Source organism: Bufo bufo, chromosome 9, assembly GCF_905171765.1.
Source record: "Bufo bufo chromosome 9, aBufBuf1.1, whole genome shotgun sequence".
Lineage (NCBI taxonomy): Eukaryota > Metazoa > Chordata > Amphibia > Anura > Bufonidae > Bufo > Bufo bufo.
Window position 1 is genome coordinate 63,717,616 of NC_053397.1, and position 18,536 is coordinate 63,736,151.

General features: G+C 46.1%; 1 protein-coding gene across 1 annotated transcript in view; it reads left to right on the top strand.

Moving 5' to 3' along the window:
• Positions 1 to 10,805: 10,805 nt before the first annotated feature.
• TADA1 (transcriptional adaptor 1) overlaps positions 10,806 to 18,536 on the top strand; it is a 45,193-nt gene continuing 37,462 nt past the window's right edge. Inside the window, exons 1-4 of the mRNA XM_040408270.1 lie at positions 10,806 to 10,995; positions 14,312 to 14,403; positions 15,196 to 15,261; positions 15,349 to 15,431. Coding sequence (XP_040264204.1) covers positions 10,922 to 10,995; positions 14,312 to 14,403; positions 15,196 to 15,261; positions 15,349 to 15,431 — 315 coding nt within the window. The 5' untranslated portion in view covers positions 10,806 to 10,921. The remainder of the gene's footprint in view (positions 10,996 to 14,311; positions 14,404 to 15,195; positions 15,262 to 15,348; positions 15,432 to 18,536) is intronic.

Here is an 18,536-nt window from a genome sequence, read left to right on the forward strand (position 1 = left end):
CACACCCCTTCTCATTACAGAGATGCACATCACCTAATATGCTTAATTGGTAGTAGGCTTTCGAGCCTATACAGCTTGGAGTAAGACAACATGCATAAAGAGGATGATGTGGTCAAAATACTCATTTGCCTAATAATTCTGCACTCCCTGTATTAATTAAATAAAGATGTTATTAATTTAGAACTAATTGAATAATTGTGTCTTTATTTAATATTAGAAATATAGGTGAAAATTAATAATGGGAATTATGCCACCATGTACTTATAAGGGAAACGCATGACCTGTCGTCATTGTCCGTTGACCCTCATAGTAATGCCCTCACGAAACTAAGCTGCAGAGTAAAGCAGGACAAACTATGTGTCTATACATCAGTGCATGAAGCTGACACAGAGACAGAGAATGCACAGAGCAGGGCATGGCGGCGTTACACTGTGTCAGTGACTGAGAGGGTGAAGATTCAGGTTCATCTGCGGAACTGAGAGAGTAGAACTCTGCATCAGAACTGGGGGTTCAGCATTGGAAAAGAGGGGTTCACTTCACACCCAAAACACATATCACTGACAGCATAGTCACTTCTCACCTAAAGTCATAGTTTCCGCAGAAGTCACTCTCATCATCCTCTATACTGTCACTTGCAAGTTGCTTGCTGAGGAATGAAATCCCGACTCCTGTGGCACAGGACATCAAGGCACTAGGCAAGCCAATCAGCAGCAGGCTCTGCAAGCACTGCTAATGCTGATAGGCCAGCCCAGCGCCCAGCAGTGAGACAACATAGAGCACTAGTCGGGACTCCAGCAGGTACAGCGCTAGCCACTGATGATGTGCTAAATAAAGGGGGGGCCCCGAGGACAGGAAAGAGGAAACAGGGAGCTGGAAAGCAGAGCCTGAGCAACATACAGGGAGTCAAGACAGGAGCGAGAATTAAGTGTAATTAGACAGCGGGGCATTTTGTCCAAGATCGGGCCCCCTTCCTCCAGGGGCCCCATAGCAACTGTGTGGTCTGCCTCCGTTGGAGGTACAACGCTGACTGTACCTCTTAATTTTTATTTTATTTTTTCAGTAGAATCTGTATAAGGCCCCATGCACACAACCATATCCGTTTTGTGGTCTTCCAATCGCAGATACGCAAAAAAATATGTATGTGGTCCATGTTACAGCCACATTTTTTGTGGACCCGTTGACTTCTATGGGTATGTGGTCTGTAGATAGTTTCTGGCAATACAAAACTTTCCCCCATCCACAGAATATCTGGGACCACCACTGATCATGAGAACTGGATCCTGTGTACCCTTATGAATGAAGAGGCAAGTTGAGCGTGCACATAGCTACTCTGCTAACTCTCTATGGGACTGCTGGAGATAGCCGAGTACAATGCTCAGCTATTTCCAGAAGTCCCATAGACATTGAATGAAGAAGAAGGGAACATGGTTGACCTACCATTCCATTTCTTTGGGGACTCAGGATCCCCAGTCTCATGATCATGGGGGACCCATCAATCCCCACCGATCAGATACTTATCCCCTATCCTGGATGTAGGGAATAAAAAAAATAAGCTGAGCTGTAAAACCAAGAAAGGCCATCACTATCTGATCAGCAAGGGTCCAACACCCTGCACCCCCAGTTGACTATGAAGATTCATAAAGAGGCTCAGACACACCACTACTTCTTTATTAACTGCAAGCTATCATATGTACAGTAGATGTTCCCATTAGAAGTCAGGGCACTGGTCTTAAATGTGGCCCTGTTGACAATGGGCCATCGACTCATAAAGTCGGGCCTTCAGCACTCAGGATAGGAACCCCCCAGTGGAGAAAACCTCTAGGGAACCATGGCTGAAGGACTGCCCTTCACCTAGGCGGTGGAGGAAAATGATGGCACGTGACAAGGATGGTAGATTTTTCCTTGAATCAATGGTGAGTGTCAAGTGCGTTGATGTCTGCAGAGACCAAGCCTGGAATCTGCCTTTTGATGCAGTAGGAAACTAACTTCTTCGGTGAATACATCTGACTGTGGAAAGTCCGGTGAATGAAAAGTCCAGTGGTGAATGCAGAGACCGAGCCTGGAATCTGCCTCTTAATGCAGCAGGAAACTCACTTCTTTGGTGAATGCATCTGCCTGCGGAACATCCGGTGAATGTCAAGTCCAGTGGTTATTGCAGACATCAAGCAATGGAATCTGCCTTTGATGCAGCAGAAAACTCAGTTCTTTAGTGAATACGTGTGCCTGCAGAAAGTCCGGTGGGTGAGTGCAGAGACCGAGCCCGGAATCTGCCTCTTGCTGAAGCGCAGGTTATCTGATCCTGACACCGTGGCCACCATGTCGCTGACTTGTGGTAGAGTCATCACCTCCAGCTGTATCCCATATTGATTGCAGGGACACAGTGAGACCCCTGCTCTGGTACAGGAAAAAAATAAATAAAAACAAAATCTGTTTAAGCGCCCATATGGCAGTCGTGCCTGTGTTGTGGACCGTAAACAGAGGGTCAGCAACACACGGCCACCGGCCCTGTGAACTCTGTGCTGCAATGCGAACCCATTGAATGGGTCTGCGATCTGAAAAATATGGCAAAAGATAGGACACTTCCTATCTTTTTCAGAGCGGAGGCACGGATCGTAAGCCCTTCTCTCTTTTGCACATCACAGACCCATTGTATGGGTTCACAGGGTAACACAGAGTCCATGCAGCCGGTGTACGTGTATTGCGGGCCCACAGTTTGCTGTCCACAACACGGGCACGACGGCCATACGGTCATGTGAATGGGCAAAAAGAGATGCCGGGCTGCGCGAGCAAGTGGATTAAGGTGAGTTAAATTATTTTTTATTTTTTTTTAACCTCTCCAGCGCTATTGTACTATGCATTCTGTATTCAGAATGCTATTATTTTTCCTTATAACCATGTTATAAGGGAAAATAATAATGATCGGGTCTCCATCCCGATCGTCTACTAGCAACCGTGTGTGAAAATCGCACCGCATCCGCACTTGCTTGCGGATGCTTGCGATTTTCACGCAGCCCCATTCACTTCTATGGGGCCTGCGTTGCGTGGAAAACGGACAATATAGAGCATGCTGCGATTTTCACGCAACGCACAAGTGATGCGTGAAAATCACCGCTCGTGTGCACAGCCCCATAGAAATGAATGGGTCAGGATTCAGTGCGGGTGCAATGCGTTCAACTCACGCATCGCACGCGCGCGGAATACTCGCCCGTGTGAAAGGGGCCTAACTGATAGTCTTCTATCAGTTTTTCTTACGGGATGGGAAAGCACCGCATGTTGCTCTTTTCCATCCAGCAACAAAACTGATGCAGTGATTTCAGTTGCTATCAGGCAAGAAAAAACTATTGAAAGTAACGGGAGGATCAGTAAAAGTGATTGCATACTAATGCCGCGTTCACATCTGCACTGTGAACTCCGGCAGTCTGCTCCGGCGGAGGAGGCATAACCGGATACCACCGTGCACCACCGGATACCACTTTACGTCATACATGCTGGCTTTCGACCAAGCAAAAAAAATGCTGTGTGTAGTATTTTTTGTGCACTGGCCAAAAGCCAGTATTTTGCCAGATACAGTGACTGTAACAGAGTGCTGGTGATCACATTGCAGATGTGAACCCGGCCTAAGCTAGACGCGGTACAGTAAATGATTAGATATTCCCCATTTGCCAGAAATGTGACAGCTGAATGTGTGCACTGCACCTAACAGTGATTCGGGTCGCCTGTTTATTACCTGTAATCCTCTTTGTGGTTTAGGCCACAGGGAGATGTATTACGGCCCAGAACGGTTTGTGCCCAGAAGGGGATCAAATTTTAGCTTTCAAAGGTCTCTAAGGTAATGATTGGGAAAGGTGTGCCTGCTTTGTTCTGAGAGTATTTAATCCCATACTTGGCAAAAAATATACTGTTGTCTTATTACAGCCCTTTATCAGCTAGCTACAGAATCAGTGATCAGTATCAGATAGTGAGGGCTTAAAGGGGTTATCCAACATCTATAATGCCCCCCCTGTCTGGGGTTCTCACAGAGGTTGTACTCATCTCGCTTCCCGACACCCACGTCGTTTCTCATACTGGTATGGCCGCCACTGCATCTCCCCGTTGCGCGGATAAAAAGCTAATAACAGGCCACGACAGGAACAAGCCTCCCTAGCATCACGGGTGACGCTAGGGAGACTCGTCCCCGTCACCGCCTGCTATTGGCTGCCCCTTGGACGCTGGATGTTTTCATCCACAAGATGGGGAGATGCAGCGACGACGGTGCCAGTATGAGAAGCGACGTGGTTGCTGGGAAGTGAGGTCAGTACAACCTCTGTGATCAGCACGGATGTAGGGGGGCATTATAGATCTTGGATAACCCCTTTAAGGCCCTATTACACAGGCAGATAGAGCAGGCGATTCCCACCCGTCAACCGCCTGCTCGCTAGAGGAGGAGACTGCTGCTCTTACATGCAGCGATCTCCTCTTCAGTATAGGGATGAGCTAATGCATTGCTTGTCCCTATACTGTCTAATTTTTTGCTGGCAGCAGAGCGCCTATTACACGGCGCAATCTAGCGTTGTGAGATCCAGCAGGCTGTTTCAGTACAGGAACAGACTGCCGGGTCTCTCTGGATCCGGCATTGCCAGAAGACACTGTGTTCCTGTTCAGCCCTATTAAACTATAATGGAGACCAGCGGAGATCCTGCCGTAACCCGGCAAACATGTCAAGAATCGGCTGGGCGAAAACCGCTGCGGGAAGGGAAAGCAGGCAATGCCAGATCCAGATGGACCCAGCAGGCTGTTCCATGCCCGAAGAGCCTGCCAGATCTCACAACGGTAGTGTGAAACTAGCCCTATCCCAAATAGCTATTATAGCTCAAATTGCTGAAAAAGCTAATGCTGGCTATAATAGAAAGGTGGCAGAACACACTACGCATCCCAACGTGCTAAATAATGGGCTGCGTCTACGGTGGGCACATGAGCATTGGAAGTGTACCATGAAGCAACGGAAGTAGGTGGCCTGATAGCCGGGTGCTTGTGTGTCCCTTACCTGGAGATGTGTAACGCCCCAGAGTGGCATTACCACCTTTTTGCGCCCCCTACTCTCTTTTATGGTTGATGTAATGTCATCATGTGTATTTATTCCAGATCCTGCACAATGTGTATTTCAATTCTATGGAAATGTTATGTTAAAGTGTAATGTGCCTGGTTTACCAGCAGATGGCGGCACCTACCGTATGGCAGAGCTGTGTTAGCTAGAATGGAACCCTTCTTCCACTCTATTCCCCTCCCTAGAGAGGGAGGTGTTAGTTAGAGTTAGTTGAGCTTACCCCCTGTGAGGGGAAGGCTGTGTGTCAGCCAGCAGAGCACTGTCTGCTCTGCTGGGCCCAGAGGCCTAAGCTGAAAGCCTCCAGAGTCGAGAGTAAGGATACCCTGAATAAAGACAGGACTAAAGATAAAGCTTAAGATACCAAGACAGAGATAAAGAGATAAAGACAGAGTCAGACTACAGAAAGTTAAGTACAGCAGCAAAGGAAAAGTTTCTATTTAATCAGAGCTGAAAGAGTTTCAGATGTAGCAGAGCCAAATGTGTTTGCCTGCCAGAGTTTATGCCCAACCCTTATGGTAACCAGGATAAAGTTGGAAGATTGTCCTTTGATGCAAGTTTATTCAAGTAAAGCTGTTTCATCTTCAATAAAAGTCTGCACCCTATTCATTCTACCAATCCCTCAACTCTCCACCCTTTATTTGCACTACTGCGGACGACTACACCTGGGGTTCCAGGATATCCAGGTAGGAGCACCGTGACACGTGCACAGCCACAAAACCTAAGGGGATACTGTAGGTCACCCTTACCCCACTCTGGCATTCCTACACCTGGGTTCAACCAATATCATCTACTTAGGGGGACTTAGTCCCTCGTTGCTGAAATGCAACTGGCTTCACAACAAAAACTCTCTCATAACATCTTAAAGGGACCCCTTGGCCGACGTCTCACCCGTGGTTGCTGCAGATGTCACCGGGATACAATATGTGAAGAAGGAAAGCTGGAAGAGGCAGTGTGACATGTATCACCGTCCTAGATTTGTACTTGCAATGAGCAGGACCGTGGTATGGTTATACGGACGCCAAAATATGCAATGGGTCCGGATATGGGTATAATAGTCTATGTTTTTTGTTCGTGACGCCAATTGCAGCGTGCGCAGGGTACAGTCTCAGGGCCCTTTAAGGTGTTGCAACTCACGTACCAGGTTAGGAATGCCAGAGTGGTATAATGTCTCTGTGTGGTAGTAGTAATAGTGTCAACTGTGTCTCCTACCTGGGTACGGCTGGACTCCTGGATCCTGGATCACTTGCAATAAATGAGTGTTGCTAGTAGGAGTAATTGAGGAACTTAGTAGCAATAAATGAGATCCAGACTTGAAATATAATTCAACTTGTCTTTACTGGAGGCAGCATTAATCCACATGAGATACAGCAATAGTCTTGGGTCCCAGCAGGTATTGGCAATATGTGGCAGGGATCAATATCTCTTCTGCTTCTATCATGTGCCTGGGGAATATGGCAGGAATCTGTCTTCTGCTGTGTATGGGACTGACTAGATGAGGAAGAATTTGGCTTCTCCTGGTCTCTGGATAGTAATCACAGTAAGGCTACATTCACACGTCAGTATTTTTCTATATCCCGATTTTCGGTCCGTTTTTTGCGGATCCGTTGTTCCTGAAAATGTTTCCGTATGTCATCTGTTTTTTGCGGATCCGCAAAAAACAGAAACATGTATACATTTCAATAAGCAAATAAAGTTGTTTGGATTTCTTTGAAAAAAAATAAAATTAAAATGTAATTTCCAGGAACGGAATCCGCATAAAACGGATGACATACGTTATGACATCCGAATGTCTTCCGTTTTTTGCGGATCCATTGACTTTGTATTGTACCAGGATCCGATTTTTGCGGAAAAGAATAGGACAAGTTTTATATTTAATCGGACATGCGGAACGGAACAACGGAAACGGACAGCACACATTGTGTTGTCCGATTTTTTCCAGGACCCATTGAAAATAAATGGGTCCAGAACTGGTCCTGATCTGTTCCGCAAAAAACGGAACAGATCAGGAAAGAAAAAACGGACGTGTGAATGGACCCTTATGCTCACAGGGAATGGCTCTTCCTGGAGGCGGCTGCTTGCTGGTCACCAGTTGAGGCAGAAGGGCTCAGACTGGGAAGGGTGATCTTTGGTCTCAACCGAGACGAGATCCTGGTTTGGGATCCCTTTTTCTGGGAGCTCCTACCAGCACAGCCTTCCCCTAGCCGGGGTGGCTGGCACACTAACTCTAACTTCCTTTCCTCCCCATGAGGCAGGACATGGGCGAGCCCACTCTGCTCATAGAGGGGGAGCTAAACCGGAATGTACTATTCCAGTCTAGATATGCTAAACTGTTACTAAGGCCCTGCTAAACACATTGCTGCCACCTGCTGGTGTACATGGAAATTACAGCAAATACATGTAAGGCTTTCAATGCACATTTGTGAGGAATATTAAATAAAATCACATTAGATGACAAGGCACATGTTACCAACAAATAGTAGCGGGGAAAAAAAGTTTAGTAACATAACTCTGGGATGTTACATACTTACCAAGTACAACAGTAAGAGGGTTGAAACGCCAGAACCCTCTCTTACAGAAAGATATATTTTCTTTACTTCTGCTGCTTTAAGTTACTGTTTGCCCTCTATGGTGCACATGCAGTAATGTCCAAGGCTGTAAGTGTGCGTTACCTTTACTGTCGTACACGCACTTTCCTCTAGTCCTCAACACTCTACAATAATTCAATGCTTCTTTCCCTTAAAGGTTGATCCTCAACAGAGTTGCTTTTTTTTGGCAGCTTTCACTCAAACAGGGATTGTGTCTCCCCGGAGCAAAGTTCTCCAGGGAGACACCATCCCTGGAGTAGAGTTCTCTCTAGGCCTACTTGGCAGTAGCACACACCAAACAGGTCTTCACTCTAGCCTGACTTACTAGGAACTAACTTCTTCTCGAGCCAAGGGAAAATCGGACCAGCCAACTACTTGGCAACAGTTACCAAGGCTGCCATTTTAACTACTTGTGCACGACATTCACACAGCTGGTGCCCGTGTTTTGTGGACTTGCTGTTTGTGGTCTCCAACACGAGCACGACGGCCACACGTTTGTGTGAACAGACCCTTAGTATGTAAGGTGCAGATGTATTGGAAAAAAGAAAAGAGGCACAGACTGCAGGAGCCGTGCCCGCACGATCGCAATGGGTGCACGGCAAGGGGATGTCCACACGGTGAATGTTTTTTTCGCACATTTTTTTCATGTGTTTTTTGACACATTTTTTATGCAGTTTTGATGTGTGTTTTTATATCCAATGGGTGTTCACTTCAATACAAAACCGCATCTGCAGCTCAAGGTTTTTGGCGCCAAAAAACACGCAGAAAATGCACATAAAACACATGGACTTGCATGGAGCTGTTTTTTTTCTGCTTCCTATTCATTTCAATGGGAGATTCAGAGCTGATTCTGCCCCAAGACAGGGCATGCTGCTCCTTTTCTCTACAGCTCTTTTTTCCACGTGAAATGAACGGAATGCGAGGCTGTTTTGAGGCTTTTTTGAAACAGAACACTCCAAAATCAGCACCAAAAAAAAAGTGTGAACTGGCCCTATCACAGCCAGGATCACAGATAATGGTCATTTAACTCTCTAGATTCCATGGTCAAAGCAACCACACAATATAGGCTGCTGAATGGAAAAAAATGGAAAACATGGTATCAACGGCTGAGTGGGTGTTTTATATATAGTTATATGCACCCCAAAATAGTGCTATTGAAAACTGCACAACATACTGAAAAAAACTATAATAAAACAAGCCCTCATATGACTGTGTTGATGGAAAAATAAAAAAGTTATGGGTTTAAGAATGCAGAATATAAGTTGCATGCAACCCAAAATATTGTTGTGACAGCAAGTTGCAGACAAGTGACATATATTTTTGTTGCACATCTTTTCTGTGACTGTCGGCAACATTCGTCGCCGTATAGCTCCAGTTTTAGGGAAGGAATCCTCCATGAAATAAATGATATGTGGTAGTGTGCCAAATCCCAATGTGATCTGTACAGGGGGAAACCATTGTTGAATTTTCTTCAATAATGATGCCATGACACATGTGTGCACTCTGTTTCATGTGACCTCGTTCACGTTTCTTCTGTATTTACCACAACCTTAGGTATATTCCGTTTTACCAGTCATGTTGCTTTTTTTTTTTTAATAGCGGCTACTGCAAAAACCATACCTCCCAACTCTCCCGGATCAGGTGGGACACTTCCAGATTACGGTGGCTGTCCAGCGGTCCTGGAGCGGTTGAGGTATGTCCCGCTGTCAGACAGCTGATTGTAATAGTGAAGCAGGGAGCTGTCTGCTCCCCTCTTCACCATTCAGCTCAGCTGCCGGCGCTCCGCACTGCTGGTCTGTGTAGGAGGAGCAGTGCAAACCTGGAATCAGCCTCTGCTCCTCCTACTCAGTCCAGCAGTGTGACCGTACCCTGCCTGCTGCTGGAGAGCATAGCTCATCGGAGGAACTAGGTGACTATTTACTGTGTTTTGTTTTTAACTTCCTTTGAAGGGACACATATCTGGGCATAACTACTGTGAATAGGGTACATCTGAGCATAACTACCATGAAGGGGGCACATCTGGGCATAACTACTGTGAAGGGGGGCACATATCTGAGCATAACTACCAGGAAGGGGGAATATACCTGGGCATAACTACTGTAAAGGGGGAACATATCTCGGCATAACTACTGTGAAGGTGGAACATACCTGGGCATAACTACTGTGACGGGGTGCATATCTCGGCATAACTACTGTGAATAGGGTACTTCTGGGCATAAATACTGTGAAGGGGCACATATCTGGGCATAACTACCGTGAAGGGGGAACATAACTGGGCATAACTACTGTAAAGGGGGCACATATCTCGGCATAACTACTGTGAAGGTGGAACATACCTGGGCATAACTACTGTGAAGGGGCGCATATCTCAGCATAACTACTGTAAATAGGGTACTTCTGGGCATAAATACTGTGAAGGGGCACATATCTGGGCATAACTACCGTGAAGGGGGAACATAACTGGGCATAACTACTGTAAACGGGGGCACATATCTGATCATAACTACTGTGAAGGGGACACATCTGGTCATAATTACTGTAAAAGGGGCACATATCTGGGCATAACTATTGTGAAGAGGGCACATCTGGTTATGTTTTTGGTGGTTAGAGGCGTGGCCTAGTATGAAAAAATCTGCTACGGCGTGCCGCGAGCCTAGCACATATTGTCCAATTTTGTGCTTTTCATGAGTCGAGTTTGACAAATGGGAAAAAAAACACAACAGGGGTCATTTATCAAAGCTGGTGTAAAGGAAAACTGGCTTAGTTACCCATAGCAACCAATCAGATTCCCCCTTTCCTTTTTCAGACCTCCTTTGAAAAATGAAAGGATAATTCTGATTGGTTGCTATGGGTCTAAGTTTTCCTTTGCACTAGTTTTAATAAATCTACCCCCAACAGGTCTGAATATGTCCTTAAAGGGGTTTGCCAGTTTCTAGATATTGATGAGCTATCCTCAAGATAGACGATCTAATCGGTGAGACCACCCCCATCAGTATCTAGAAACCAAACCCCCCCCCCCCATATCCACCTTTACTGTAGTTATTATTGACTAATAAAGTTTATTGATTGAAAAAAAAAAAAAAAAAAGAGGTCCCTTTTCCTTCATTTGTCTGTGGCGCGCCCTCTTGTGGCTGTTGTCGGAATAGGTGGCGCACTGAATGGAGGCTCATGTTGTGGTCCCGGGACCGCACAGATGACGTCCTGAGCCGCCGGCTCGTCATTTTTCGTCCCTTTCCCATCTTAGTCTACGACAATGGCGACGTTTGTCAGCGAACTGGAAGCGGCTAAGAAGAGCCTGAGTGAGGCGCTGGGCGAGAACGTGAAGCAGTGAGTGCAGTGCCGGGAGGCCTACACATCCTCGGGCTAGAGTTATTGTGAGGCCGGGTGTAGTGGTGTGAGGCTGGGCTGTCACATGCAGCTGCCTCTGAAATGATTTCATGCTGGTTAATAATAATCACCTCGGTTATTATATGGTTAACTTCTTACATCTCGTGTCTGTACTTATTACATCATGTGTCTGGTTCTATCAGTGGGATGAATGTGAGTCCTGGGGCTGGGCGCTGTTCACACCATGGCAATCAATGGGCGGCACATACAGAATATACATTCAGCAGCACTACATACATACATACAGTGCACATACTGCCATTCTGTAATAGATCTGTCATGTCAGTAAAATTCACAGCTTTTGTGCCAAACATTATCAAATGGCATCATATATTTGTAGCAATCAAATTAGATTTTGTAACATTTCAACTTTTATTTTTTATGGAACATACAATGGCCTGTATGCTGCAATAAGGAGACCTGTCCCCTCCCCTGACACATCTGTTTCAGAAACGACTCGCACTCCCCTTGTAATAATGTTTCCGCGGCATCCGTTCTTATGACTCTTCTATTAGGCTTTGTTCACATGTCCGTTATTTCCATCGGTGATTATGAGCCTAAACCAGGTGCGGCTCAAAAACAGAACAGTTGCACATCTTTTCATTATACTTTATCTCTGTGTAGTCTCCTCTCCTGGTTTTGGCTCACAAGAACTGATAGAAATAACTGATGTGTGAACTGGGCCTTAGGGTACTTTCACACTCGCGTTTTTCTTTTCCGGCGCTGAGTTCCGTCCTAGGGGCTCAATACCGGAAAAGAACTGATCAGTTTCATCCCCATGCATTCTGAATGGAGAGCAATCCGTTCAGGATGTCATCAGTTCAGTCTTTTTGACTGTTCAGGACGGAGAAAATACGGTTTTATCTCCGCCCCAAAAAACTGAAGACTTGCCTGAATTTTTTCCCCCATAGGAATGTATTAGTGCTGGATCCAGCATTCAAAATGCCGGATCCGTCCTTCCTGCGCAGAACGAAAAAAAGGTGAAAAAAATAAATGCTGGATCCGATTTGCCGGATGACACCGGAAAGACGGATCCGGCATTTCAATACATTTTTCAGACTGATCAGGATCCTGATCAGTCTTACTAATGCCATCAGTTGGCATACGTTTTGACGGATCCGGCGGGCAGTTCCGGCGACGGAACTGCTTGCCGGATCACTCTGCCGCAAGTGTGAAAGTAGCCTTATTCCTGCTAGAAGACGTTATGAATTAATTAACTAGCAGTCTGCAATAAAGATCCAACTGGGTGTTACCAGTTAAGGGCGTGCCCTTGCAGAGTATGACACTGACACTGGTGAGACTATGCAACTGCTGGGACGTACACCGCGGACGGCGCCAGAAGCTTCTGGCCGCTTTGTGGTGGCCATTCAAGTAAAGGGGCACTGAGCAGTAGTACACTGGCACCGGAAACTACACACTGGATGTGCTTCCGGCTCTGTGCCCTATTTAGTGGCTGTCAGACCGCCACTGGAGTATAGGCCATCAACATTAGGGGTGAGCGGATCGCGCTTTGGATCTAAGATCCAAAGTCAATTCGTTCCCCAACTTCGTTTTAATGCTGTATGGAGACCCGTACTGCATTAACACGTATGGGCTGCGCAGAGGCAATATTTGATAAATCCGAAAGCCTCACAAGCTGGTACTAAAGCAGACTTTGGATTCCTGATTTAAAATGTTTTTAAAGTTGTAGAATCGAAGGCCAAAGTTATTCACCAAAGTCTCATGAGACTTTGGACTTATCAAGTTTTGCCTCCCTGCGGCCCATACATTTTAATGCTGTACAGAGACAGGTCTTCATACAGCATTACAACAAAGTTGGGGAACGAATCGACTTTGGATCTTGGATCTGAAGTGTGATTCGCTCACCCCTAATCAAAATCGAAGTCCCGGAAAACCCCCTTAAAGAGTTTCTTCAGGATTTACATATTGATGACCTATCCTCAGGATAGGCAAGTATGTGAATCTTGGAGAACCCCTTTAAGGCCTATTTCCGCGCGGGTGCAATGCGTGAGGTGAACGCATTGCACCCGCACTGAATCTGGACCCATTCATTTCTATGGGGCTGTGCACACGAGCGGTGATTTTCATGCATCACTTGTGCGTTGCGTGAAAATCGCAGCATGCTCTATATTGTGCGTTTTTCACTCAACTCAGGCCCCATAGAAGTGAATGGAGCTGAGTGAAAATCGCAAGCATCCGGAAGTAAGTGTGGATGCGGTGCGATTTTTCACGCACGGTTGCTAGGAGACGATCGGGATGGGGACCCGATCATTAATATTTTCCCTTATAACATGGTTATAAGGGAAAATTATAGCATTCTGAATACAGAATGCTTACTAAAATGTGGATTGAGGGATTAAAAAAAAAACAAAAAAAAAACCTCACCTCATCCTCTTGATCGCGTAGTTGCCGATCTCTTCTTACTACTTTAATCATGAGCTGCCGGCTAAAGGACCTGTGGTGACGTCACATCACATGGTCCAATCACATGGTCCATCACCGTGGTTATGGACCATGTGATGAGCTCAGCGACGTCACCACAGGTCCTGAAGAAAGAGCAGAGACCGGCAGCTATGGAGGAGGTGAGTTAATTATTATTTTTTTTTAACCCTCAATTGACCTTCTACTAAGCATTCTGTATTCAGAATGCTATTATTTTCCCTTATAACCATGTTATAAGGGAAAATAATAAAATCTACACTACAACTAACCCAAACCTGAACTTCTGTGAAGAAGTTCGGGTCTGGGTACCACACTCAGTTTTTTCTCACACGCGTGCAAAATGCATTGCACTCGCGTGGAAAAAACTGAACAACGCAATCGCAGTCAAAACTGACTGAAATTGTGTGCTCACTCGCACGATTTCCCCGCCACGCACCCGCATCCTATCCGGCTCCAATCCGTAACGCCTGTGTGAAAGAGGCCTAAGTGTTGCAGTGTATTATAGCCGTCCGCTAAGGCCTCATGCACACTAGTGTAATACCGCTCTGGGCAGGTTTGGAGTTGTGCCATACAGTGCCCAGAGATTCTATGTGACCACATTGGTCAGAAGGAATTTTATTCAGCATGAATGTGACAGAAGCAGAGCGTTGTCCCGTCCCATGGCACACGTTATCACAATGCTATACTCCCACCAGAAGTGCTGCACTGCTTAGTGCACTCGTCCGGTACGGGGGCACATGGAGTCCCTATGGTCCTATATTATAGATCACACATTTTCCTGAAAAGCCTCTTAATAGATTTATTTGTGTTTCAGGTACTGGGCAAATCTGAAACTCTGGTTCAAGCAGAAGATAAGTAAGGAAGAGTTTGATGTTGAAGCTCGGCGGCTTCTCACGCAGGAAAACGGTAAGTGAGACGGAGTCTGCTGCTCTTTGGCTTTCTGTAGAGCTGGGTGACCTGCGAGTCACGAGGTACCGATCATTTCCGACCACTCCTAATGTATGGTGTGATGGGGATTGACCTGCCTTGATTTGCTATTAAAGGGGTTCCTCCTGAAACCGGACAGCGCTTAAATGTGCATTCAGAGCTGGTTCAGGTGGTCAGCTGGCTGAATTGCTCGTAGATCCAGCTAACCCCCTCAGTCCCTGTAAAAAAAAAAAAAAAAAACAAGCCCTCATACAGCTATGTCAGGCATGGCCAAGCTGCGTCTCTCCAGCTTTTGTAAAACTACAATTCCCACCATGCCCTGCTGTAGGCTGATAGCTGTAGGCAGTCTGGGCATGATGGGAGTTGTAGTTTTGCAGCAGCTGGAGAGCCTCAGGTTGGGGAAATGAAAAAATGATCGCAAGCTCCTTACAGGGTTAACTGCTGAGACCATGACTTTCCTTTTTATAAGATGATCTGATGTATGGTGGAAGCGCAAGGAGCAGGAGGGTATATATCGTCTATATCGGGGATCAGCGACCTCCGCCACTCCAGATGTTCTGGAACTACAACTCCCAGAATGCTCCAGTCACTTTTATGGGAGATGTGAGAACAGCCAAGGCATGTTTGCCTGCTGGGAGTTGTAGTATCACAGCAGCTGGAGTGCCAAAGGTTTCTGATCCCTGGTCTATATAGACGCAGCCTTATTCCTGATGCTGACGAGACTGAATTCTCTCTGAAGTCTGTTAACACACATGTCTACTATCGTTGCAGTGCACTCCCACAACGACTTCCTCCTGGCCATTCTTACTCGATGCCAAATTCTTATTTCTTCTCCTGGTAAGCGAGTTGAGAAAGAGACATCGGTCACCTGAGCAATAGATATAATGCAACATGACGGTACACACAATGTTCTGTTAATTTCAGAGGGAGCAGGAGCACTACCCTGTGCGGCCAAGACGAAGCCTAAAGGAAAGAAAAAAATCACATCTGCTCGACAGAAGTTTGATGTAAGCCCATCTATATGTAACGCAGATGATTTTATACTTTGCTGTTTATTATAAAGGGGTTGTCCTCTCATACAGTCCTTTTTCACAATCTGGGCCCTGAGATGATCAGTTATGTCCCGCTCCTATTTTGCCTGGCTATTCAAACGCATGGCTCTCAGATTGGGAGACACCATTACATGTATTAATTACATAGACAGAGGGGGTAAAAATATGCAAGATGGCAGTCCTTCAATGTCTTAGAACATAAAGGGGTTTTCTGGGATTTTCATATTGATGGCCTGTCCTCAGGATAGGTCTTCAATATAAGATTGGCGGGGTCCAACTCCCAGCACCCCCACTGATCAGCTGTTTGAGGAAGTTAAATGGGTTGTGCAGATGGTATAATTTGACCACCTGTTTGAGGAGGAGGTGGCGCTCCATACGAGGGCTATTTCCTCTTCATCACACTGTCCGTCTTCCCGGAAGTGCAGTGTAATTACACCGCGCCGTCCAAACTTCCGAGATGAAAGGCAGTGTAATGAGGAAATGGCCCAATGTGTGATTTATGTATGTTTTTTTTGTAGGTTAAATAAGTCTACTTTCACACTGGCGTTTTTGCTTTCCATTTGTGAGATCCGTTCAGGGCTCTCACAAGCGGTCCAAAACGGATCAGTTTTGCCCTAATGCATTCTGAATGGAAAAGGATCCGCTCAGAATGCATCAGTTTGCCTCTGATCAGTCTCTATTCCCCTCCAGAGGCGGACACCAAAGTGCTGCCTGCAGCGTTTTGGTGTCCGTCTGACGAAACTAAACCGGACGGATCCGTTTTCTCTGACACAATAGAAAACGGATCCGTCTCCCATTGACTTTCCCGTCTTGGCTATGTTACAGATGATACAAACGGATCCGTTCATGACGGATGCATGCGGTTGTATTATTGTAATGGATCAGTTTTTGCAGAACCATGACAGATCCGCACAAAACGCAAGTGTGAAAGTAGCCTAAGGCCTCTTTCACACAGGTGTCACGTTTTGGCTCCGGATGCGCCCCGGGTGCATTGCAGCAAACCCACGCGTGTAGGTACGCAATTGCAGTCGGTTTTGATTGCGTTCCGTTGTTATAAGGGAAAATAATAGCATTCTTAATACAGAATGCATAGTAAAATAGGTCTGGAGGGGTTAAAAAATAATAAAAAATAATTTAACTCTCCTTAATCCACTTGTTCGCGCAGCCCGACTTCTCTTCTGTCTTCTTTCTTCAGGACCTGGGTAAAGGACCTGTGGTGACGTCACTGCGCTCATCACATGGTCCATCACCATGGTGATGGATCATGTGACGGACCATGTGATGAACGCAGTGACGTCACCACAGGTCATTTTCCTCCTGCACAGCAAAGAAGACAGAAGGAGATGCCGGGCTGCGTGAACAAGTGGATTAAGGTGAGTTAAATTTTTATTATTTTTTTCAACCCCTCCAGCCCCATTTTACTAAGCATTCTGTATTAAGAATGCTATTTTCCCTTATAACCATGTTATAAGGGAAAATAATATAATGATCTGGTCCCCATCTCGATCATCTCCTAGCAACCATGCGTGAAAATCGCACCGCATCCGCACTTGCTTGCGATTTTCACGCAGCCCCATTCATTTCTATGGGGCCTGCGTTGCGTGAAAAACGCACGAAGTAGAACATGCTGCGATTTTCACGCAACGCACAAGCGATGCGTGAAAATCGCCCCTCATGTGCACAGCCCCATAGAAGTGAATGGGTCCGGATTCAGTACGTCTCAGTGGTGATTATCAAACTCCAGCACTGCTGTCCCTAATTGTGCCTAACGGTATATACAGAGTAGCGTCCTTAAAATGATAGTCCAGTATGATGGGACCTTCTCCTAATCTTAGGAGTTTACTCCAAAGTGAATTCATCAGGAGATGCTCGGTTATGAGAGAGAACAGTCTACAGGGTGTACTGTCTGGCAGCATCTCACCTGTGGTAGAGAATAGGACTTTACGTAGGTGGGAGATGGATTGTAGTTGTTTTATAGGATATGAACTAAAGTTGTGTTAACATTTTCACTGCATTGGGGAAGATGCCATTACATCCTGGCCATTACATATGCTATAACTCTGTATAAGACTGCAGGTGCTGGTATGCTCTACTGCAGGGGTGCCCAACCTGCGGCCCTCCAGCTGTTGCAAAACTACAACTCCCAGCATGCTTGGACAGCCTATAGCTATCAACCTGCAACAGGGCATGATGGCAGTTGTAGTTTTACAACAGCTGGAGGGCCGCAGGTTGGGCATCACTGCTCTACTGCTATGGTGTTGCTGATTTTGATAGGTTCTTAGATGTCTATAAACCATGAGATTGGAGGGCTGTATAAAGGTTTGGTTTATATTCTGCCCCCTGATCTGAATAATGTGTTAAGCGGATTAAAGGGGTTTTCCAGGATTCCATATGCACGGCCTATCCTCAGCAGCTTACCAAGCACATCGCTTAGGCTACTTTCACACTCGCGTTTGGTGCGGATCCGTCATGGATCTGCACAGACCGATCCGTTGAGATAATACAACCGTCTGCATCCGTTCAGAATGGATCCGTTTGTGTTATCGTTAACATAGCCAAGACTGATCCGTCTTGAACACCATTGAAAGTCAATAGAGGACGGATCCGTTTGTGTCATAGAAAACAGATCCGTCCCCATTGACTTACATTGTGTGTCAGAACGGATTCGTTTGGCTCAGTTTCGTCAGGCGGACAACAAAACGCTGCAGGCTCCAGAGCGGAATGGAGACTGAACGGAGGCAAACTGATGCATTCTGAGCAGATCCTTTTCCATTCAGATCCGTTTTGGACCGCTTGTGAGAGCCCTGAACGGATCTCACAAACGGAAAGCCAAAACGCCAGTGTGAAAGTAGCCTTAGTGTCACAGTCAGTCCCATTCACTTGAATGGGACTGAGCTGCGCCTAGGTCACATGCCTGATGAATGTGACGTCATATGGCCTCATTGAGCGCCACAGCCTTTTTCTACAGCTGATCGCCGGGGTTGGTGGGAGTCAGACTGCCGCCGGTTTTGATCTTGAGAAAAGGCCATAAATATGAAAATCCCGGAAAACTCTAAGATT